General features: G+C 42.5%; 1 protein-coding gene across 1 annotated transcript; it reads left to right on the top strand.

The window, feature by feature from the left end:
• Positions 1 to 376: 376 nt before the first annotated feature.
• Positions 377 to 25,402, top strand: ccn3 (cellular communication network factor 3). Its single transcript, XM_003224830.4, has 5 exons — positions 377 to 487; positions 865 to 1,093; positions 10,707 to 10,958; positions 17,424 to 17,632; positions 23,942 to 25,402. Exons 1-5 carry the CDS (start codon positions 395 to 397, stop codon positions 24,212 to 24,214), a joined length of 1,056 nt encoding a protein of 351 aa, XP_003224878.3. The 5' UTR covers positions 377 to 394; the 3' UTR covers positions 24,215 to 25,402.
• Positions 25,403 to 25,871: the final 469 nt, after the last annotated feature.

Below are 25,871 nucleotides of genomic sequence, written 5' to 3'. Positions count from 1 at the left end.
CCCACAATTTCTAACAGCCTAGATGCAATCCAAAACACCTAGAGGGCCGAAGTTTGCCCATGCCTGATATAAACCCATTCATTGTTTGGAGTTGCTCCTTTGAATGAGATTCTCCTCTCCTTTGAATGAGATTTCCTGCTTCTTAGCAGGGGGTTGGACTAGATGGCCCATGTGGTCTCTTCCAACTCTACTATTCTATGATTCTATGATTCTATGATTCCAACTCCTTTTCCCTTTCCCTCTCTTTGCGCGCAGAAGGCTTAGATCCGAATTCGACACCGGCGTTGAGGATTGGTTACACCGCCCTCCTCCTTGGCCCAATCAGAGCACGAAGATGGTGAAGGCGCTGCCTATAAATCGGCCCCAATGGCTGGGCTGGTGCGCATCCAGCGCGATGGAGAAGTGGCGCTTGCCGGGGATGCGCCTTTGCAGCTGTGTCGTGCGCCCCACGCCGGCCTGTTTCCTCCTCTTCCTCCTCCTTTGCACTGTGAGTAGGGCTTCTTTCTTTGCGGGCTTGCGAGCCCAAAGGGTGGATCTCCGTTGTGGAAGGAATGCAGTTTGATACCTCTTTACCTGCCTTGGCTCAATGCTATGGAATCCTGGGAATGGCAACTCTACAAAGTCTAGAGCAGCAAGCATGGGTAAACTTCGGTCCTCCCTCCAGGTGTTTTTATGTTTCCTACCGGCTGTTAGGAATTGTGGGAGTTGAAGTCCAAAACACCTGGAGGGAGGACCGAAGTTTGCCCATGCCTGCTGCTCTAGACTTTGTAGAGATAGCCTTCTCTATAGCATTCAAGTGGTGCCAGACTGCATTCTTTCCAGGGATGGTAACCCATCTTTGGTTTCTTCCTCCCCTTCTTCCAGGTTCCCAGCCAAGCTGAGGAGCCCCCCTGCCTGCTGCCCTGCGATTGCCCCCCAGAGCCTCCGCCCTGCCCCCCAGGGGTGCCCTCCGTCTTGGATGGATGTTCCTGCTGCTTGACCTGTGCCCGGCAACGTGGCCAAAGCTGCTCAGAGAAGATGCCCTGCGATCAAAGCGCAGGCCTCTACTGCGACCGAGGGGATGGCACCCAGGCTGGCATGGGCATCTGCATGGGTAAGTGGGTAAGGGGCCTGTAAGAGCATAGCACAATCTGTGATTGTACACCAGGCATGGGCCAGTAGGCTGTTAGGAACTGTGGGAGCTGAAGTCCAAAACACTTGGAGGGTCAAAGTTTGCCCATGCCTGATCTACACCGTACAGCTACAGTGTACAACACATGGCCACAGTGGTAAAAAAGTTAAATGTTTTCCCCTGACGTTAAGCCCAGTCATGACCGACTCTGGGGGTTGGTTCTCATCTCCATTTCTAAGCTGAAGAGCCGGCGTTGTCTGTAGACACCTCCAAGGTTATGTGGCCAGCATGACTTCATGGAGCGCCGTTACCTTCCCGCCGGAGCGGTACCTACTGATCTACTCAGATTTGCATGTTTTCGAACTGCTAGGTTGGCAGGAGCTGGGGCTAACAGCGGGCGCTCATTCCACTCACGGGATTTGAACCTGGCACCTTTTGGTCCGCAAGTTCAGCAGCTCAGCACTTTAACACACTGTGCCACCAGGGGCCACAGTGACCAGGGGCCACAGTGGTGCAATGGGTTAAATTCTTGTGCCAGTTGAACTGCTGACCTGGAGGTTGGCAGTTTGAATCCACGAGATGGGGTGAGCTCCTGTCTGTCAGCCCTAGCTTCCTATGTGGGGACATAGGAGAAGCCTCTTAGCAGGATGGTAACACATCTGGGCGTTCCCTGGGCAACGTCTTTGTAGACGGCCGATTATCTCACACCAGAAGCAACTTGTGGTATGTTCTCAATTCGCTTCTCACACGATTTTTAAAAAACTGTACAACTAATGCAGTTTGGCAATACAGTAGAGTTTCACTTATCCAACATTCCGGATTATCCAACGCATTTTTGTAGTCAATGTTTTCAGTACATCGTGATACTTTGGCTTTCGATACCATCGACCATGGTATCCTTCTGGGGAGGCTCTCCGGGATGGGACTCGGTGGCACTGTTCTGCAGTGGCTCCAGTCCTTCCTGGAGGGCCGTTCCCAGATGGTGAAGCTGGGGGACACCTGCTCGGACCCCTGGCCTTTGACCTGTGGGGTCCCGCAAGGGTCTATTTTATCCCCCATGCTTTTTAACATCTACATGAAACCGCTGGGAGAGGTCATCCGGAGTTTTGGAGGGTGTTGCCATCTCTATGCAGATGACACACAAATCCACTACTCGTTTCCATCTAACTCCAAGGAAGCCCCTCGGATGCTGAACCAGTGCCTGGCCGCTGTGGCGGACTGGATGAGGAGGAACAAGCTGAGGATCAATCCTGACAAGACAGAGGCCCTCCTGGTCAGTCGCTCGTCTGATCGGGGTATTGGGTGGCAACCTGTGCTGGACGGGGTCGCACTCCCCCTGAAATCACAGGTCCGCAGTTTGGGAGTCCTCCTGGATTCAGTGTTGACGCTTGAAGCGCAGGTGTCGGCGGTGGCTGGGAGGGCTTTTGCACAACTCAAACTTGTGCGCCAACTGCGACCATACCTCGTGAAGTCTGACTTGACCACGGTGGTCCATGCCTTAGTTACCTCTAGACTGGACTACTGTAATGCGCTCTACGTGGGGCTTCCCTTGAAGACGGCCCGGAAGTTACAGTTGGTCCAACGCTCGGCCGCCAGACTAATAACGGGGGCGAGTTACAGGGAGAGATCTACTCCCCTGTTTAAGGAGCTCCACTGGCTGCCGTTCATCTTCCGGTCCCAATTCAAGGTGCAGACCATCATTTATAAAGCCCTAAACGGTTTGGGACCCGCCTACCTTCGTGACCGTATCTCCTACCATAAACCTGCTCGATCTCTCCGATCATCAGGGGAGGCCCTCCTGTCGCCACTACCTATATCTCAGGCCCGCCTTGTAGGAACAAGGGAGAGGGCCTTTTCTGCTGTGGCCCCTCGCTTGTGGAACTCGCTGCCCATTGAAATCAGGCAATCCCCCACCCTTTTAGTCTTCAGGAAAGATTTAAAAACATGGCTCTTCCGGTGTGCTTTCGGAGAGTAAATGTTCTTTGCTACTCCCCCCAATATTTATCCTCTAGACTGGTTCACTATCTGATGTCCCTGTCCCTCGAGGTTTTTATTCTGATCCCTTTCTCACCCAGAGTTTTTAATTTTTAATCTAGTTTTTAAATGTAGTGTTCATGCGGCCCGCCCTTGTTATATTGCTGTTTTGATCTTATGTTGTACTGTTTATTTTATGTATTGTATTATTTAATTGCATTATGTTATGGTTATATTGTATTGTCCTGGGCATGGCCCCATGTAAGCCGCCCCGAGTCCCCATTGGGGAGATGGTGGCGGGGTATAAATAAAGTTTTATTATTATTATTATTATTATCTCCAGGATATCTCATTATGTACCTACATACAAATACCGGTTTTCCAAAATACAAAACATGTCAAGTTCCAAGCATTTCAGATATTGGATAATCAACCTGACCTGCTCGCGTTATGCTGTAGCCAGGAATGAGGGCTGTATGACCTCCCATGCCTTGGCTAGTACAGCTGATGAAGTGGAATGTTCGGCGTTGTAATCCTGCAACTTCTAAAGGGATATCAAGACTTTCTCCCTATAAGCTTTGGTGTGTAGTAGTCCATAAACAGCTGCTGTTTCTCCACCAAACTTCTGTCTTCCCCACATGGTTAGAGAATTTTATAAAGCTGCAAGCCAGTATTTTGTGAGTGGATTTGTTTGGTAGCTACATCTGCATTCTGCCTTTGCTCTCATGTGCTAAAGGTAGCTCCATCTCTTATGCTCACAACATTCTGGTGAGAAAGGTGCGTCTGAAAGTGAGTGGTTGACCCAGGATTACCTAGCTCTGTGAATCTGATTCCCATAAATCCCAGTCTAGAACACTAATCACTAGAACACACACTGTTTCTGCAGTGTAGACCTTTTCAAACTGTGTTGTGACTCATTTGTGTGTTGGCTGCAGTTTTTAGGGGTGTCACATGAATGTGACAAACTTCTGAGTCTGTGTGAAGTAAGCAATGAAATATCAATTTTAAACAATATAAATGAAAGATTTTAATGAGATATGTTATGTCCCCGTACGCTTCATTATTGCAAGTTATGTATGGATCCATATCTCTTAAAAGAGGTTGGTTTGACCTCCAGTTTGATAGTAAAACTGAATTACTGTGTCACAAAATGATGCATGTCTGAAAAGTGTGTCACCAACATGAAATGTTTGGAAAGTTCAGCTGTAGAGTGCTATTATGCTTCATATGCCTTGGAGCTCCTCATGAATACCTACTGTGGACTAGTTATGATAGGGATACGAAATGAAAGCATTGCCCACAATAAGAAATAGTTGTTGAACTGACTGCTTCCCTATGTTGTCTAAAATATATATGTTAAATAATATTAACAATTTAAAAATGGGGAGGGGGGAGAGAAGTGATTGTTCCCCACCAGTAACTGCTAATGTCTGGCATTGCTCAGAGTGACTGGATTGAAAATTGTTCTAGAATTCACTCTGTTTGTATTTTCTGGTATCATTTTGTTCTTTTTCTGTGCCTTCCGGCCATTTCTGACTAACACTGACCTTTGGGCAAACCATTCATGGGGTTTTCCTGGCAGAATATCTTAAGAGAAAGTATGACTTGTATTAGATGCATTCCCATGACCAAGCCCTGTTCTCCCAGTATCCTACAACCTCATCACATTGAGAAGGGAAAGGATGAGTGACTGTCCCTTTAAGCTAGAGAATCACTCATCTTATATCATCAGCAGTTCTATTTCACGTTCTGCCTCCCCATCACACTCATACTCATATGTGGAAACTTGAGAGCTGGCAATTCATTATTCTTACATTCATCACAAAGTCAGTATTACCTTTTTGTTTTTAATCAGGAGAAACAACAATATCCAAAACCCAAGAAACCCCTTGCCATGTCCAAACCCCTTTTACATTAAAGGAGACTGTCACCAGTTTAAAACTTCCCATTGGAAAAATTGTTCTTCCCCAAATTGCAGAGGATACAAGAGGTAGCGATCCACGTTAAATTACTTTCCATGGGATCCTATTGTTCTTCACCAAAGCCCATAGGATACAAGAGACTGCTGACTGTTGGGCAATGAAACAAGAAACTTTAGATGGTTCCAATCACACCTGTTTTTCAGTTGTAAAGATGTGATTAAAGTGTGATAAGAGGTAGGAACTCTGAACACGATTGCTGGCCTGTGTTCAGAGTTCCCTCCTTTCAGGACATTTCAGCCTCTTTTCAACCCTGGAACTTGTGATGAGCTCCATGTCCCTCCGTGCTAGAAAAGAGGCTGAAGTGTCCTACAAGAGGGAAATCTCAATGTGATGAGGTTGATTGCTGGAGTTCCCTCCTTTCAGGACACTTCTGCCTCTTTCCAACCACAGAGGGCTATGCATGACTGCAAGAAGTAGCTTCACTCATGGGATGGGTTCAGTGCCTCTCCATGTTTGAATAGAGGCTGAAGTGTCTTACGGCTGGGAAATTTCTCAATGTGATAAGCTGACTAGTCCAACACTTTTTTTGTGTGTCAGGAGCAACCTGAGTTGCTTCTGGAGTGAGAATTGGCCATCTGCAAGGACGTTGCCCAGGGGACACCCGGATGTTTTTGATGTTTTACCATCCTTGTGGGAGGCTTCTCTCATGTCCCTGCATGGAGCTGGAGCTGATAGAGGGAGCTCATCTGCACTCTCCCCGGGTGGGATTCGAACCTGGCAGCCTTCAGGTCAGCAACCCAACCTTCAAGTCACAAGGCTTTTATCCCCTTGGCCATCAGAGGCTCCAACTTCCTCCTTGTCCAACACTCAAAACATTACACTGTGCAGGCTCTCTTGGTAACATTACCTTTTTTATCTGTCTGCCGAAAGCTGTCCTCCTAAATACTTAAATGGTGTTTTAGGTTCCAGTACCATCAGAAACATTATATACCAGCTTCCCAGTTACAGTTTATTTGAGCCCAGTATAAAATCAGAAAGGATGGGAACAAATTCTAGGATGGTTCAATATAATGCCCAAAATGTAAACTGGGAAAAGCTAGAATGTATGCCCCTTCTCTGCCAGGTAGCTTACCAAGTAACCTTGAACTTACTTTCAGCCTGCTTCACAAGGTGGTTGTGAGGATAGAATAGACTATGTGTCCTAATCACCAATCTTTGATGAGAAGGCAGAATCTAAGAACAATAAATTTGGCATTTATGCCAACTTAAATCGCCTTCAAGATGGTCATTGCAAACCAGGGCTTGCTCTGCTTTAGACTGCTTTTGGCTTTCATGCCAGAGGCTGCAATAGATTTCTAGAATTCCTAACTTGTAGATTGACTTTAATTCTGTTATTCCAAAGTTTGCTCTTTGGTTTAATTATAGTTTGAGCGCAGGCAGATTTAAATCTGTTTGTGTCTTACAGATAAGGAATTTGTTGAATCCTGGCTCAAGGAAGAGATAGTTAAGGTGGCCCCCTAATGTAATGATTGCAGTTTTAGGAGGAATGCAGATAATTCCAATTTTTTATTGCATTTTCCAAGATCACCTGGTTAAACATGTTCAAGGAGGAAGTTGGAGCCTGCTTTCACCATATTATAAGCTGCTTTGTGACCCATGTTGGCAGAAGGGGACATAAAATAAGTACACTCAGTCCTATACTGTTGCTGGAACCAGGAGTGCAGGGTCCCTACAAAACAGGAAAAATTGGCAATAACTTGTGAGAATACCTCTCTAGCTATTCCAGGGTAAGATGTTTTTTGATTTGACTTACATAATCCCTGCCACATTCTGCCCCACTCTGAAGTGGCCTATGTTTTCATGGGAGTTGTAGTTTTACAAGATCTTTAGCCTTCTCTGCCAAAGAATGCTTACCATGCTATAACTCCCAAGATCCCATAGCATTGAACCAGGGCAGTTAGTGGTGTCAAACTGCATGAATTCTGTGACTTGGTTCTAGACGAGTACAGAGCTTCGTTAACTCACTTTTCGGATTCTTATTTCCATAATCTTCTAGCACCTTGACTCAGTCCATGCAGGGTGAGGGATTCTGGGATTTACAATAAAAAAAACCCTTTCCCAGGCTCTGTGTAAATGTATATAGAACGGTGGTGATAGCCACCCGGAGCTTTGTATTTCACGCCAAAATTGGACTTGGAGGCAGCCAGATGTGGACATCCTAGTGCATACCCCAGCTGACTTTCTGGCTCCAGTTATACAATAACTTCACAAGTGTGGAATGTGCTCTGTGCTCGTAACATGCATGTTCTGGGAATCTTGACCCAGTTCCCAAGCCAGCAATCAAGAATCCTGTATAGAAGCCCCAAAATCAGCAACTAGAGTTTGTTTTCAGCAACACGAGAGCTATTAAATTCTATTTATGTTTTGAAAATTGAACACAATGGAATTTCTTTAGAAACGATGCTTGAAATAGTAGTCTCAGTCCATCTGGCTTGCATGAATAACCAAAATCTGGGAAAATTCTCTTTTGGACCAAAAAGCTTAGACTTTCCCTGCCATGGTGGCCATGCTATTTGGAGTAGCCTGGGAGTTATAGTTCAAAAAATATCTCCAACTCTTCCTTGCCCAGTCCTTGAGTGACATTTTCACCTGAAGCTGAATAGCAGGAAACTTTCCTGGAAGGGAAAGTGTTTTCTCTAAGATTGTCATAAAACCCCAGGGTATTTCAGTATCATATTACCCACAGTCTTGGCTAAGCCACCATCAGGTGACAATCTGAAACCTTTCTCTTTGCAGTGGTTTTCAACCTGTGGATCCACAGATGTTTTGGCCTTCAACTCCCAGAAATCCTAACAGCTGGTAAACTGTCTGGGATTTCTAGGAGCTGTAGGCCAAAACATTGGGGGACCTACAAGTTGAGAACTACTACTTTAATGGCATTGTTGTTGTATGTCTTTTAGTGGTTTCTGACTTATGGCAAACTTAAGGCAACTCTATCACAAGGTTTTCTGTGGCTCAGTGTGTGCAAGTCACCCAAGGTTTCCATGGGCTGAACAGGGAATTGAATCCTGGTCTCCAAAGTTGTAGACCAATACTCAAACCATTAGACCATATAGCCTGTTGTAATTACAGTTTGGGAATAATTAAGATCCAGAGTATATAAAAGTGGTTCTCCAGGGGTGCATCTACACAGTAGAACTTAGGCAATTTGACATAATTTTAACTGCCTTGGTTCAGTGTTATGGAATCATGGGAGCTGGAGTTTTACAAGGTCTTTGCCATTCTCTGCCAAACTGTGATGACGCCTCGCCAAATTACAACTCCCTTGATGTGGTCTAATGTCAAACTGTATTAATCCCCCAGATGTATGTGGCCTGCAACTTCCCTTCTACCATGGCAAAAGGTTGGGATTGTAGGAGCTGCAGTCCAAAAACATCTGGACGGATGCAGTATATTATAGCACAGAGTGCTATAGTAGTTTGAGCATTAGACTATGACCAGAGTTTAATTCCCTGCTCAGTCATAGAAATCCACCAGGTGACAGTCAAAAAGTCAAATACACTTAGTCCCAGAAAAACCCGTAATAAAGGTCACCTTAAGTCAGAGTTGATTTGAAGGCACACGACAGCAATGGGGTATGACTCTTTCAAATGTACACTCCTGCCAAGGTAGGAGGCTCCCTCCCCAGCTGTGAACAGATTGATAACAAAGCCAAAGCAAACCTTGCATGTGGAAATGCTTTCAAGTTCCTAGCAATCCAGATTCCCAACAGAGAGACCGTATTGCAGCTGGAGTAGACCCGCGGCCTTTGAATGGCTTTGCACTAAATGTCCAGGGAGCTGTTATTAAAAACAGTCCCCTCTGCCCTGTGATGCCAGAAGTGGGCCAGTTAGTAGAATAGGATACGTACTTTAATACACTGGAAAATATCTAATTCAGCTACATTTACACTGAAAAGGGACATTTTAACAACAATTTAAATTGGTGTTTAAATCTATTTTATATGACTACAGAGAAAAGCCTTGCCAGAAGAAGGGTTTTTAAAAAAGAAATAGAACTTCGGAGAAATTAAAACAGCTGCTTGAAATTCTCAATGTCCCATTTCCGACTTAGCTCATCAATTCTCACTTTCTCTTTCTTTATTTCTTTACTCTCTTTTATTTCCTAGTGCTCACATGGATCCCAGCAAAACTGACAGAATTAAGAGTCTCAGATTTCAATGTATGGAACCGATAAGGTGCCTTAATGCTGGCATTACTTGAGCATGAAATATATGCTTTAAGGAACCAAACATGAACGAGTGCTTAATTATTAATTTCACCATTGGGTATTTTAATATGTGGAAATGACTAAGAATAAGATTAGCTCCCACTCTGACCTCATTCTGAAAAGATTTGAAAACCTGAAAACCTTCGATTAAGATAAACAGTTGATTAAGTTCCTACCCCATCTATATCCTAGCCTTCTGCACTTTATCTCTGCCCCATGTTAGTAGTACAGTAGAGTCTCACTTATCCAACATTCACTTATCCAATGTTCTGGATTATCCAACACATTTTTGTAGTCAATGTTTTCAATACATCGTGATATCTTGGTGCTAAATTCATAAATACTGTACAATAATTACTACATAGCATTACTGCGTACTGAACTACTTTTTCTGTCAAATTTGTTGTCTAACATGATGTTTTGGTGCTTCATTTGTAAAATCATAATCTAACTTGATGTTTAATAGGCTTTTCCTTAATCCCTCCTTATTATCCAACATATTCGCTTATCCAACATTCTGCCAGCCCATTTATGTTGGATAAGTGAGACTCTACTGTACTCCCAAGATAACGCACAATTACAATTTTATCCCTCTCCCCAAGACTGAAGATTGAAGTGTCATTATGTCACTCTTGGCCTCTGGCCACATTTTTATTGTGTGATGGTGTGTTTTGTAATCATTTATTTGTTGTGATTGCATTGCATTTTGTGTTGTTGTTTTTTATTATATATTGTTGCGTTTGGTCCCCATGTGAGCCACTCTGAGTCCCCTTGGGGAGATGGGTGTGATACAAGAATAAAGTTGTTGTTGTTGTTGTTGTTGTTGTTACTACTGTATTATTCCTGCTTTTAGCTCAAGATTAGGTTCAAGGGTGTTTCTTCAGCTCTTGACAACCTAGTGCACTTTCTTCTTAAAGTGAATATCTTTCCTAGAAACCTCCAAGTGTGAGAATTGATCTCTTTAATAGGTCACAGGATCGCACTTGCAGTGTTTAAAATAAAATCAACCATTTGAATTCCTTTTTAAAAATAACTTAATTCTGGAGAAATGCTCATGTTGAGCTCTAAACTTAAACCGCTTTTCTAATAAATGTAGTTACATTCACTGTTATTGTTATCAAGTTTTAAATGTAACCAACAAATGATTTTAGTTAATTAAGTCCTATTTCTTGAGACTGCATAGAAATGGCATTGTAAGTCGGGGAGGGTTGCATCGGTCTGCAAGGTAACTTTACACATAGACTCATAGAGCTGGAAGAGACCTCATGGGCCATCCAGTCCAACCCCCTGCAAAGAAGCAGGAAAACCACATTCAAAGCACTCCCGATAGATGGCCATCCAGCCATGTTGGGCTTTTTTTCCCCAGCAAGTGGCATAATTAAGTGCATTATTGATTTGTATGCAGCTTGATGACTGTTTCTTTGCTTCAGATCTCGAAGGAGACAACTGTGTATTTGATGGAATTATTTACCGGAGTGGAGAGACATTCCAGCCCAACTGTAAATATCACTGTACGTGCAGAGATGGACAGATCGGCTGCGTGCCTCGCTGTAACCTTGACCTCCTGCTTCCGGGTCCAGACTGTCCCTTCCCACGAAAAATCGAAGTCCCCAAGGAGTGCTGTGAGCAGTGGTCTTGTGACTCCAAAGAGGATGTTGATGTGGGAGGCTTTGCAATGGCAGGTAAAGTAACTTACATGCTGAAAGCTACTTCTATGGAAGGGGCAGGTCTCAAACTTTGTCCTGCTAGAGGTCACTTGACTCCAACTTTTATGGAATCCAACTTTTCAACCACCTTGGCCAGGAGGTACTGAGGTCAGGAAGGTTGCAAATTGTTGTTTGACTGAATTTGAAACACCACAGGCATGGTTTATAGCAGGGGTCCCCAAACTAAGGCCCGGGGGCCGGATGCGGCCCTCCGAGGTCATTTACCTGGCCCCCGCCCTCAGTTGTATAATATAATATATTGTATATACATATAATATTGATAATAATATTATAATGTAATACAATATAACACTAATAATAATACCATATAATAATAATATTAATTATATATTCTGTATTACATATAATATTACTAATAATATTACAGTATAGTGGTATAGTTCAATAAAGTAATATATAATGCTAATATTGTGCTATGCTAATAATATAATATATTGTATGTACATATAATTTGTAAGCCACTCTGAGTCCCCTTTGGGGTGAGAAGGGTGTGATACAAATGTAGTAAATAAATGCAGTAAATAAATAAATAATAAATAAATACATTTTAGACTTAGGCTCGCCCGAAGTCTGAAATGACTTGAAGGCACACAACAACAACAACAACAACCCTAATTAACTTGACTATTTCATTGGCCAGAAGCAGGAGCACACTTCCCATTGAAATCCTGATAAATGTATGTTGGTTAAAATTATTTTTATTTTTTCAATATTGTATTGTTCTTTCGTTGTTGTTGTTGTTGTTTTTGCACTACAAATAAGACATGTGCAGTGTGCATCGGAATTTGTTTGTATTTTTTTTTTCAAATGATAATCCGGTCCCTCAACAGTCTGAAGGATTATGGACCGGCCCTCGGCTTAAAAAGTTTGAGGACCCCTGGTTTATAGGTCTCTCCTGACACTGCTTATTTTGATCATACCAGACTGCTCTCATGCTTGGTGTTATCATGCTCTGCAAGGATAAGAGACAGTTATGATAGCAGTTGTGAAAAATTGAAGGAGACAGAACTCTGGCAAGTACTTTGGGGCATCAGAAATAGGTCATTGTTCTGCTTTGATTCAACATAATCTAACCCAGAAATGCTGACTCAAGGCAAAGAAACTTTTATAAGTCTAGAAGGGTTGAACTTGCTATTCCAGGATGATATTCTAAACAAATGAACAAGTAGGCTAGTGTTATTTTTTTAAAATGGGTCAGTGATTATATACAGGTTGCATATCTCTTATCCAGAATTCCGAGATGGTCCAAAATCCAGCATTGTCCACATATAGTGAGTTAGTGGATGTTTATCTTGTCTTTCCCCCAAAGTGTAACTTAAGGCATCTTTAAAAGAGAGATCCAGGGTACTGAGAACATCTAATGAGAAGGTCCAACTTCTTTAAAGTCCAGACTGAACCAGCTTCTGTACCATATAAACTTTCAATCTCTGTTGGACAGACTTAAAAACCAGGGTTATATATAGAATGTTTCCCCAATATATATATATACTTAACAGCTTCTAATTTGGGGGTGCATTTTTAAAAGATATGTTCACCCTCAACAGGATTATAAAATTACAATAGTCGATAATGTCATGAAATTACAAGAGATTTGCAAGTCCCTGCTTCAATAATGTGAGCAGTGCATGGCTCTGTTGGGATGATCACTTGTATACATGACATAAAATTGCAATTTACAATCAAAATTTGCAAACCTGATTAAATCATTGTCATAACATTTATTCTTCAATATAAATGCATTTATTTAGTTTTCAAATAATCACCATAGTTATCCCTAGCAGGGTCCCCTGATGGTCATTCATTAGGCGATCCCTCGACGTTCGAGGACGATGGTCTTCCAACCTTGGTATCTTGGGCGTGTGTTCTTAGGTGACTGAAGAGACCGATTCTTGACCCGCATATTCTCCCGCAGTGAGGACATCGGTTTCCAGGTGGAAGGCGGTCCCGGTCGGGGTTAGCTTGACGCTCCTTCCTCTTGGCACGTTTCTCCCTTAAGCCCTCCGTTCGTGCCTCTTCAAACTCCGCAGCACTGCTGGTCACAGCTGACCTCCAATTAGAGCGCTCAAGGGCCAGGGCTTCCCAGTTCTCAGTGTCTATGCCACAGTTTTTAAGGTTGGCTTTGAGCCCATCTTTAAATCTCTTTTCCTGCCCTCCAACATTCCGTTTCCCATTCTTGAGTTCAGAGTAGAGGAGCTGCTTTGGGAGACGGTGATCGGGCATTCGGACAACGTGGCCAGTCCAACGGAGTTGATGGCGTAAGAGCATCGCTTCAATGCTGGTGGTCTTTGCTTCCTCAAGCACGCTGACATTTGTCCGCCTGTCTTCCCAAGAGATTTGCAGGATTTTCCTGAGACAACGCTGATGGAAACGCTCCAGGAGTTTGGTGTGACGTCTGTACACAGTCCACGTTTCGCAGGCATAGAGCAGGGTTGGGAGGACAATGGCTTTATAAACAAGCACCTTGGTCTCTCTACGGATGTCCCGGTCATCGAACACTCTCTGCTTCATACGGAAAAATGCTGCACTCGCAGAGCTCAGGCGGTGTTGTATTTCAGTGTCGATGTTGACTTTTGTGGAGAGGTGGCTACCAAGGTAGCGGAAATGGTCAACATTTTCTAATGTTGCACCGTTAAGCTGTATTCCTGGCTTTGCAGAGGGATTAGCTGGTGCCTGTTGGAAGAGCACTTTGGTTTTCTCGATGTTCAGTGAGAGGCCGAGCTTCTCGTATGCTTCTGCGAAGGTGTTTAGAGTGGCTTGTAGGTCTTCTTCTGAACGCGCACAGACTACGTTGTCATCAGCATATTGGAGTTCTATAACAGATGTTGTGGTGACCTTGGTTTTGGCTCTCAGTCTGCTGAGGTTAAATAGCTTGCCATCTGTCCGATAGATGATTTCCACTCCGGTGGGAAGCTTCCCATCAACAAGGTGAAGTATCATAGCGATGAAGATGGAAAATAAGGTGGGGGCAATAACACATCCCTGCTTGACACCTGATTCAACCTTAAATGGGTCACTTTGGGAGCCGTTGCTGTCCAAGACTGTTGCCATCATGTCATCATGGAGGAGCCGCAGGATGTTCACAAATTTGTCAGGGCACCCGATTTTTTGGAGGATGGTCCAGAGAGCGCTGCGATTCACTGTGTCGAATGCCTTTGCAAGGTCAATGAATGCCATGTACAGAGGTTGGTTTTGTTCCCTGCATTTTTCTTGGAGCTGTCGAGCAGTGAAGATCATGTCCACTGTTCCTCTGGAGGGGCGGAAGCCATTCTGGGATTCTGGGAGGGTGTCTTCTGAGACAGGGAGAAGGCGGTTTGCAAGGATTCTTGCGAGGATTTTCCCGGCGGAGGTTAGAAGGGAGATACCACGATAGTTCCCGCAGTCTGTTCTGTCCCCTTTCTTGAAAAGGGTGATGATGGTGGCATCCTTGAAGTCTGCTGGGATTTTCTCGGTCATCCACACCTTTTCAATAAGCTGGTGGAGTTGTTGCATCAGCTCAGGTCCACCCTCTTTGAAGATTTCAGCGGGAATCCCATCAGGTCCGCTAGCTTTGTTGTTTTTTTGTTGGCTGATGGCATTGCTGACTTCTTCCAAACTAGGCAGTGCTGCAAGCTCATCCCTGGTTTGTTGTTGCGGGATTTGTGAGAGGGTCTCTTCGGCCACATTGGAGCTGCGATTCAGCAGGTTCTGGTAGTGCTCTTTCCAACGTAGTGCAATTGATGTTTTGTCCTTCAGAATTTTGGTTCCATCTGATGAGCGTAGGGGCTGTATGCCATGGTTTCTTGGTCCATAAATGATCTTTGTGGCTTTGAAAAATCCCTGTGGCTTTGAAAAATCCCCTGATGGTGCAGCGGGTTAAACTGCTGAGCTGCTGAACTTGCTGACCAAAAGGTTGGTGGTTTGAATCCAGAGAGCGGGGTGAGCTCCTGCTGTTAGCCCCAGCTTTTGCCAACCTAGCAGTTCAGAAACATGCAAATGTGAATAGATCAATAGGTACCATTTCGGCAGTAAGCTAATGGCGCTCCGGTGGTAAGCTGCTGGCCACATGACCTTGAAGGTGTCTTTGGATAATGCCGGCTCTTCAGCTTAGAAATGGAGATGAGCACCAACCCCCTGAGTTGGACATAACTATATTTAATATCAGGGGAAACCTTTACCTTTATCTGTATTTTGAAGGGACACCCTGTATATATGGAATTGTGAGAAGCCAAAATAGATGGCACCACTTCAGATTACTTGAAGGTTGAAAGTGAATGTTCAATTGAATTACATTTCCAAATCCTTTCATCTCACTTTATCTCAAGTCAACCAGTGTGTTTAAATGATTTTACGATCAATTCGGCATCCAGTGATCCCTGACAACTACATCTCTATCCCAGCCTATTAGTTTGTAAAACGTTGAAGTCACCTAAAGCTTGCCTACGTTTTTATGTCATCTTGGTTGTCTGAATTACTTCAACATGGATTTTGACATTTGTCTTACAGCCAGGCAATGCTGCTTTTCTCCTTCTCCATTGACTTCTTGATTTTATGGTAGAACAAAACTTGTAGTGCAGCAGGAAAGAGATACAGCTAGACCATCCTAAAGTTTCAAGTAAAACCTAGGACAGATTCGGTTCCCCACTGATGTGGAAATTAACAGTTGCCACTTCCTGTGAAGCCAAATGGTACAGCCAGGCTCTTTCTTCTGAAGAAGCAGAGCCCATCAAGAGACTCAGAATTTCTTTAAATAACATATTTATATGAGAGAGACACTGGAAATGTTGGTCGTTGATTTCTGTGTGGCAAAAGGATTTAAATCAGACTCAGGTTCACTCCCAAATCCAAATACACCTCTTAAAAGCCATTTGACGTAACTGTCATCTGCAGTCTCAAGCACATTCCAAGTTCACTTCTCATTTTTATGTTCTCTACTGCATTCTTCTGCCTATAAGGTTTGGCAATGTTTACATTTTTACTGCTTCTGTGTATGGTATGATGCCAGTGAGACCCTGTCATAAATCTTATGGATGCCCCAAAAAGCCTTAATTTGTCATGAGAGAGCGGGAAAGCTTGCAAACAAAAAACTTGTCCCATAATAAGTATTTAACATAACTGCTTTGTAATTCCAGACATAAAACAATCAAGTTCTTCCTGTCTCTGTGCAGACTTTAAAAGCAGACTTTATAGAAGTGGACAAGAATAGCTTGTACAAAGGGGCGGGGGGACTCTATGTCAAGCATACTTGCCTTGCAAAAAAACAGATTTAAAAATTGTATATTGATGTAATTATGTCCAGTGGACCCATTGTATTTCCTAGGGTTTGGTTCCAGAATGCCTTATGGATGCCAACATCTGTGGATGCTCAAATCCCAATATATACAATGGACAGTAAAGTAGTCTCCCTTACATAAAATTACAAAATCAAGGTTTGCTTTTGGGATTAAAAAACATTTTAAAGCTAAGGATAGTTGATTCCATGGATACAAAGGGCCAACTATATTCTTCCAATCTGGAACACTGAACTACACAAACTAAGCTGATACTGAATATGAAGTTCAGGACCTTGATGCCAGATCAAGGAGGAATTTACAAAGATAATTGCTGTATCTTTTTCCTCCACAGCTAAAATATTTCTAAGTACTGCTCTGGAACCAGATTTGTGAATTGCTCTTGATTTCTAACTCCTGAGCTCTTTCAAGAAAAGGTTTGGAAAATATTAGTACACAATCCCTGAAAGCAAACAGCAGGATATCTTCTTTAGTGCTTTCTCCATTAATAACAGAAACAAACTAAAGACATGGGTTGCATCTACACTGTAGAATTAATGCAGTTTGACAACACTTTAACTGTCATGGCTCAATGCTAGGCAATGATGGTGGCTGTAGTTTTACAAGGTCCTTAGCCTTCTCTGCCAATGAGTGCTGGTGCTTCCCCAAACTACATCTCCCATGATTCCATAGCATTGAGCTATGGCAGTTAAAGTGGTGTTAAATTGCATTAATTCTGCATTGAAGATGCACCCATAGTTGCCTTTTTGCCCATATGGTTGGATTAACATGCTTTGCATAATGAACACAAAGCCTTTTTCTTAGCATTACTGTACTGCAGAGTTTCTCAAACTGCTCCTCCAGATGTTTTGGACTTCAGCTCCCAGGATTCCTAACAACTGGTAAGCTGGTTGGGATTTCTGGAAGCTGAAGTCCAAAACACTTGGACTGTTTGAAAAACACTGCTGTGCTACACTATGCGAGGCCACAGAGTATTGCATTGGAGCCAAAATATGATGTAGCCATTAAACGGAAGCGATCAAGGCATGTGTGACGAGCTGTATCTTCTCCAGTTATGTGATTGTGTTCAATATTGGATTTTAGTATATTTTGTTTGTGTCAACCAAGGAACAGTGTTAATTGGCAATGTCTTTGCTGTAAATTTTGCTTTCAGCATTTAGGCAAGAAGCTACTCTTGGAATTGATGGTTCAGATTCAAGTTCCAACTGCATTGAGCAGACAACAGAATGGAGCGCATGTTCCACAACTTGTGGGATGGGAATCTCCACGCGGGTCACTAACAAGAACCCAACCTGTGAGATGATGAAAGAGACCAGGCTCTGTGAAGTTCGGCCTTGTGAAAAGAGCCAGTTACTCCAAAAGGTATGTCTTGCTCTCTGGTCGACAAACAAGCAAGTCTGTTGCATAGGGTGCAAACTTTCCATAAACCAGGACTGGGAAGCTGTTACCCTCCAGATGTTTTGAAACTCAAAAAATAGTTTACAACTCTTGAAAGCCTCAGCTATACAGTATAACTAATTATAAGGAACTAGCTGTACCCGGCCAAGCGTTGCAGTGGTGTCGTCCTAAGTGGGTTTTTCTTTGTGGAGGCAAGTATAAATGTTGCAATTAGTCACTTTGATTAGCATTTAATGGCCTTGCAGCTTCAAAGCCTGGCTGCTTCCTCCCTGGGGGAATCCTTTGTTGGGAGGTGTTAGCTGGCTCTGGTTGTTTCCTGTCTGGAATAGCCTTATTTTCAGAGTGTTGTTCTTTATTTACTCTCCAGATTGTAGAGTTTTTTTTCATGCTGGCTACCAGGTTTTGTTCATTTTGATGGTTCCCAGGATCCCAATCTTGGTGATGTTGAAGCCCCGTCCACCTGGCTAACATCACCAAGTTTCCTGGGGGGGGGGGGGGGGGCTCTGCACATGTGTAGTTAGTAATTTTTGGTTTTGGGGGGTTTTCTGTAATTTGGACCTAATTTTATATGGTTTCTTGATGGAAAGACATAGACTGGATGATTATGTCTTTTGTGGCCAAATTTGGTGTGATTTGGTCCAGTGGTTTTGTTGTTTACTCCATGGGAAAAACGCACATTACATTTATATATATACAGATTATGAGACCTGCTATTTACAAAAATTTGACACCAGATTTCTATTTTGTATTTATTCAGTTCCTCTCATCCAGGAACATCTTAAATAATGGTGAAGAACTATGATACTTGACATTCAGAAACATCTAGAAAGTCACAGTCACTTGCACACATTATAAACACGAGACAGCATAGTATAGTAGTCTGACTGCCAAGGGTTCAAAGGGCTGTAGAAATCCTTTGGGTGATTTTGGGCAAGTCACACTCTCACAGCACAAGAGGAAAGCAATGGCAAAGCTCCTCTGAATACGTCTTTTCAAGAAAACCACATAATAAGAAAAATTACCATAAGTCGGAGTCAATTTGAAGGCATATAAGAACCACAGTAAAATGTGCTTGTGGAGAGGGCATCACATTCCTCAGCAGTTGTTACACAGAATTGCATTGCAGATGGTATCCTTTTAGTGACATAAGCAAATGTCAGTCTACCATATACTTGTGTATGTATTTTTTTAGTCCAGAGCTTTCTCAGGACTTACCATTATGCATTACTCCCTGCCATTCTATTTCTGGTAAAGAACAGAGTATTGGAAGGGCTATGGTCCCTTAACAAGATACAGGCTGATGGTATTTGCTGAGTACAGTGAGGACCCCAACAGATTTTTGTATAAGATGTCCTTGGTCTACATCTGGCTGTGAGAACAGAAATAGTCTGTACTATGAACGCTTTGTTATCCACCAGCCATGAGATGACTTGATGTGTGTGTAGGAGAAGTGACTTTAAAGGCTTTACAAGTGACCTGTAGCAGAGCTTCCATGTGACAAACTGTTATGTGAGACCCCACCATGTCAGATTACAATCTCTCTTGGATACAACTCTATTTTGATTATCTATTAGCCATGGATAATCCTAATCTCAAAAGTTTGTGACTGTCTTGTTATGTTGTGTTTTGTCCAAAAGTGACTAAAACTATGTGGTGATGGAATTTCATTAGGAAAACAAATCATGCTTCCCTAGGCAACCCTAAAGCAAACCTATTATGTGGTTTTCTGGGGCAGATAATGTGTGACTTTGACCATAGTCTTTCAGTAGGCTTTCATGGCTAAGTGGGGATCTGAATTCTAGTCACAGTCCAATGCTTAAACCACTACATTACTACTACTAATAATAATAATAATAATAATAATAATAATAATAATAATAATAATAATAATAATAATAATTTTATTTCTTACCTCTCCTTGTGGCTCAAGGCATATTACAGCATAATTAAAACACATAAACATTATAAAAATTCCATGTTTATACATTTTAAAACTTATTTCTATAAAATACATATTAAAATACACAGTACAGAGACTAAGTACACAAGACACAAGTTTAAAATTCATGCTTAAAACTGGATGGGTAGGCCTGCCAGAAGAGATACGTGTTTAGATGGTTTTATACACATCAGTATGTTACCTTTTACATCAGTAAAAGGTACCATGCACAAACTATCTCCAGTGTTCACTCTGAGAACTCTACTACTCCCGAGTGCCATATAAGCAGCACTGAACCTTGAAATGTGCAAAGCACCCAGCACAATACTGTGCATTGGATGAAGCCTTGAAACAAAGAATGCTGGGAAAATTTTGTGAAACATTTACAGACTACCTACAAACTATCTACAGATCTATGCCGTCACACCCAGGCACCTTTTAAAGCTTTGAGATGTGCTTCTTCCTTTGCCCAGGTGAACTGCAGAGCCTTACTTAGAAGCTCTGGAAATCCCAGTAACCAAAGGCACTTTGAGTTGAACAATCAAACAAAATTTTATTTTCACAAAGTCTATGGCAGACTTGGCACACATAGTTAAGGTTGCAAATATAAACAGTCAACTTATAAAACCTTGCAGATGTTCCTTTCTTGCTTTTCCCCTTTAGTTGCTGGTTCAACTTCCTCCAAAGGCGAAGAGATCCTGAGATCCTCTTCATCCTAGCCCTGCGCTGCTATCAGAAAGGTCTATCACTATCTAAGCTCAAGGCTAGTTTTTGAGGCAAAGTAGGTAGAACTTCCTCCAGTGGCAGAGAAATCCTGAGATATTCTATGCCCCAGTGCTAAGCTACTATTTTTAGAATGAACAGGTCTTTCCCTATATACTCGGCACTGGTTTTAAAGGCAGGTCAGTACTTACGATGGCTTTGTCAGAGATGGCCTGGCTTGGCCACACAAGCACGTCTGAGTTTTCTTTCTGTCTAGAAGGCAGAAGAGACTTCTCAAAATGGAGCCTTCTTTCCCCAAGAAAAGGGGCAGTCTCAATAACAAAAAGATACACTTGCAAGCTGAAAGCAGCAAAGCTTTGCAAACTGGAAGCAGCAAAGGCCTGCATGCTGGTTGCAAACCTCTGTTAATGGCTAGCCATCAGGGTGCTGCAGAATCTGCAAGAGCCCTGGAAGAAATGCAAAAAGATGCTATTCCTATAACTATGAAAAAATGCAAACCAAACCTCTGGGGGCTGGAACAAGACCCACTAGGACAATCCAACAAATACTACATTCAGCAAAGGGCAAAAGGAAACCTCTCACCTCTGCAAGAGTCTACCATATACCATGTAGCTGTGGACAAGTTACAGAGGGACCACCAAACGCAGCAGCATTGCCCAAACACAAATCAAGGAGCATAAAAGGCACGGAAAACTGATTCAACCAGAGAAGTCAGCCATAGCAGAGCACTTGATGAATCAACCTGGACACTGCATATTACTTGTGAACACCGAAATGCTGGACCACTCTAACCACCACGTCAGACTACACAGAGAAGCCATTGAAATCCGCAAGGATGTGGACAATTTCAACAGAAAAAAAGAAACCATGAAAATGAACGGCTATCAGTATTTAAAAAACTCTAAAATCAGGACAGTAAATAAAGAGCAACACTCAGAAGACAAGGGAATTCCAGACATGAAACAATCAGGGCCAGCTAACACCTCCCCACAAAGGATTCCCCCAGGCACGAAGCAGCCAGACTTTGAAGCTGCAAGGTCATTTAATGCTAATCAAGATGGCCAATTGCACCATTCACACTTGCTTCAAAGAGACAAGAGTTCTTTCTCCCACCCTGGACTTTCCGCAGATATATAAACCCCATTGCCTAGTTTCCAAAAGACCTCACAACCTCTGAGGATGCCTGCCATAGAGGTGGGTAAAACATCAGGAAAGAATGTGTCTGGAACATGGCCATACAGCCTGAAAAACCCACAGCAACCCAGTGAACTCCAGCCATGAAAGCCTTCGACAAGCACATTTAGAGAGAATTGTTTCTCACAAAGAACAAATAGGGCTGCTTCCTCAGAAGCACAGCAATTTCATCATAGGTACACATAACCCACCTGCCCTTAAAGCTAAATAAAGGTACCTGCATCACTTTAAATAATAATAGAATGGTGTAGCGAGGGACTTTCAGTCTGTTGTTTGACCCCCAAATCCTTTGGGTACTTACAAAATGTTTGAAGCTGCTTCAGGGGTATTCCTGAGCATTCAAGTGTGTCATTTCCGCTTGAATTCACTCCTTACATCATTGCATGACCAAATGACTAATTTCCAGAGCTTGTAAACAGCACTATTTTGAACTATCCCCTAGTGGAAAAAGAAATGTTTCCAAGTTCTAATTTCATCCTGAAAAAGAGGTGAAGTCTACTATCTAGTTTTTAACTCAAAGGCGCCCTCTACTGACCCCTCCATGTCATCCATAAGCATCAATATTAGTTTTTCTTTTTAGGAGTATGAAGGTGATCTGAAGTTTTCCTCCTGGACTCCAACCTTGTAGAATATTATCTAGCATTTTGGGCCTGGTCCTACTACAGTGCCAAAGTTCCACTGTGAGAGCTGTTCAGCAGTGGAACTCTCTGCCCCAGAGTGTGGCGGAGGCTCCTTCTTTGGAGGCTTTAAGCTGAGGCTGGATGGCCATATGTTGGGGTTGCTTTGAATGTGATTTTCCTGCTTCTTGGCAAGTGGTTGGACTGGATGGTCCATGAGGTCTCTTCCAACTCTAGGATTCTATGATTCAAAGATGGTCAAATATAGTGTAAGAATTCAGGAACAGAGTGCCTCTGAGCACACGCAAAGATCAAGAAGGCATGAGAGAACCAAATTCCCAAGTTCTTTTTACACATCAAGAATATCTGCTTGGCATGAGGGTTGCTTTTGAAGAAAAAGAGGAAAATATGCTTCCACCAGTCCAGATGAATGTTCCAAATGTTTAAGACCATGACACTGGGTTTGTGGAAGTAGACTTTCATCTCTTTTATTTTCCAAAGCACTGCTTCCTACCTTTAAACACATAGACCAGGGAAGCTTGCATGAGGCAGGAATACAGAATCTCCAAAAATGGAGCAGAGATTCTTAACATTTAGGAAAAGGCAGATTCTAAACTCAAGCCATTTCTTTTTCACCAAGAAACATAATTTTTCAGGAGGAGGACTTTTAAAAAAAGTTCTGATCTATCCATGCCTTGTCTATTGAAGACCATGTGTTTGCCTAACAGAATGCTCCTACTTCAAATGTTGCTTTGAATTTATTTATTTATTTATTTATTTATTTATTTATTTATAGTATTTATATTCCACCCTTCTCACCCCAAAGGGCAGATCACAATGTACACATACATGGCAAACATTCAATGCCATATGACCATACAGACAGAGACAAAGAAAGAGACACAGAGGCAATTTAACCTTCTCCAGCTTCCTGAGAATATACTTGATTCCGGCCACGGGGAGCAGCTGCTTTGTCATCCACTGTGACACCGAGTCCTTGATGGATGCTTCCTCATTCCAAATGCTGCTGGAAGATTTTTTATTGTGTCATAAATTAGTTAAATTACCCTCCCCACATAGGTGGTACCTAAATTTTCTACTTGATAGATGCAACTATCTTTCGGGTTGCTTAGGTCAACAAACGAGCAAGGCTATTTTTTATTTTAATGGTCAGGTGCTCACTCAAACATGGGCTGGCTTTGAACTCATGACCTCTTTGGTCATAGCTACTAACCAGCCTGCACCAGTATGCAGTCAGAATCCTATATCAGCTACTTAGGTTACTCTCCTGGCCCAGCCTCCATGAACTTGATGGAAGGCTCATTTAGCCATGCTCCAATCACCAGCAGAATGCATCTCCCTTCTCCTAGCTAATACCCAGTGAAGTAGGTCAGTGGGAGTTACTAGCATGGCAATAGCATCAAAAACATGCCTGAATTCTCCCTTGAAGCCAAGATCAATAAACTGAGGCTGTTATATTTTTGCCAGAAAAGGTAAATAGTGCCTGGCAAGGTAGAAGACAATAGAGAAAAGAAAGACTGCATTCCAGATGGATGGATTCAATCAAAGAAGCCAGTTTGGAGTCTGCAAGATCTGAGCAGGGTCATGAGGACAGTGACTTGGAGGCCTCTCATTCGTGGTGTTGCCATAAGAAGAAGACAACTTGACTTAAGTCATCTACACCAAATCTTGATCACTTCCATATTATGGATGGTATTGCGATTCACCAAAATGCTGTGTGTGCCTTAATAGCAGGTTACTGCAGTGTTGTGCTAACTATTAATTTGTGTTCTCTTTTAGAAAGGGAAGAGATGTGTCCGGACCAAGAAGTCTCTAATGGCCATTCACTTGGGGTACAATAACTGTACCAGTGTCCAGATGTATAAACCCCGCTATTGCGGCATCTGCAATGATGGACGATGTTGTACCCCACACACTACAAAAACCATCCAGGTTGAATTTCGTTGCCCTGAAGGGAATCTCGTCAAACACCCTGTGATGTCCATCTCTACCTGTATTTGCCATGGCAACTGTCCACAGGATAGCAACACGTTCTTCCGAAAGCTTGGTTGAAAAATAACAGTCAGGGATATAAAATGAACTACTTCAAAAGGGAAACCATTAAAATTTACATCTGTAATATTGGTATTGTTTGTTTCCTTGTTTGAAAGAGTCTGGTTGAGGAAATATTATACTTAAATATAGTCTCATTTTCATTTGGTTCATTTGGAGTTCCTTGAAATCGTTGCTTCAAGCACTGTCAGCCCATCCGTGGCTTTCTTAATTCAAGTTAAGACTTCTTAGAAACTACAAGCACTAAATTCATTGTTCCATAGCTTTTTGTGCTATTTCCACATTCTTGGTGAAATGTAAACACCATGCTCAATATGTTTGTATTATCAAAAGGCCTTATCATTGCACCCTTATGTGTCTATAGAGTGGCAGGTTGAAACTAATCCAAATTTGGCAAGGGAGTTTTTCTGAGATGGAAGCCAAAGGCATTTTCCAAAGAAACAAAAGACTAAGAAACGAACGCTTTCCTTGTTTATGGTTCCCTGTCATTCAGTTTCCAGCTCTTGATTTCTCTTTGTTCTCCCCACTTCCATCCAAGAAGCTGACCCCAGGTTTTTACAACCAGCCCACTGCCACTTTTCTAACCCTCTTCTGTTGATCCTTGAAGTGTCTCCAAAAGGGCATCATTGCCCTAAAAAGCTGGGGAAGACTGCAAGTCTTAAAAGATGGCTGAAAATGCATTTATTCGTGTCTCTTAAGTAAGGAACCATCTGGAAGACTCTTCCAGGAGGGGGGAAAAGGAGTGAACTGGTTTTGAGGTTGTTCTAAAAAGAGTCAGTTACAGAGAACGGGAGTTGCAATTGTAACTATGTGCGGCAATAGTTGACCCACTGAAATGAACTTTCATGTAACCAAAGACATCTCCATATGGTGTCATATTCATGTGAATTTAGTTCTTAAGATGTTCATAGTACCTGAACTATGCGTATTGCAAATCCCAGGACAACGTATTTCAACTGGTGTTGGGTTGCTAATTTTTCTTCAATCAGATTTAGTATTCTGAAGTATTCTGTGCAGAAGCTTAGAGTTGGACTTTCTTTTTGTGGTGAGAAAGCAAACACTGTAAATCTCTAAAGTTAGACCTATGTTTTATAGAAATGGCAATGTAAATAGAAAATATACATAGGGCAGTCCTGTTTTTCTGTAAAATGTTCAAATGTTGCTGAATAAAATATACCTTAATGCGTGTTTGGAATCATCCAGAAACCTCTTTGCTCTTCATAAGTCATAAGCAGAATGTGGTCCTACAGATGATATTAGTCTGTAATTCATCTTCTTTGCTATGCAATTTAGACTGATGGGAAGTGCAGTTAAACAGCATCAGGAGGACCAGAGTTTGTCTATCACCGGTCTAGTAAAATGTTCCTGACTACGGCAAGGCATACTCACCCCAAATCTGCCTTGAAGCAAGTCAGATGAATGGTCACGAAATATCAAAGCTTACTTTTTCTTTTTTAAAAGATTACAACAAGCAGTGGCCATGTTGTCCGTGGAACTGATTGATTTTATATCCCTCCTTTCTCCCTGGAAAGGAACCCAGGCAGTTAACAACTTGAATTAGGACATCTAAAGTCAAACTACTATACATCAAAGTAGGCCAATAGTAAAACAAAGCACTGATTTAAGACAGTGTTGGAACCCCTGGTGGTGCAGTGCG

The sequence above is a fragment of the Anolis carolinensis genome, chromosome 4 (assembly GCF_035594765.1).
Source record: "Anolis carolinensis isolate JA03-04 chromosome 4, rAnoCar3.1.pri, whole genome shotgun sequence".
Taxonomy (NCBI): Eukaryota; Metazoa; Chordata; class Lepidosauria; order Squamata; family Dactyloidae; genus Anolis; species Anolis carolinensis.
Note: the sequence above shows the minus strand (reverse complement) of the source record. Positions and strands in the feature narration are given on the sequence as shown.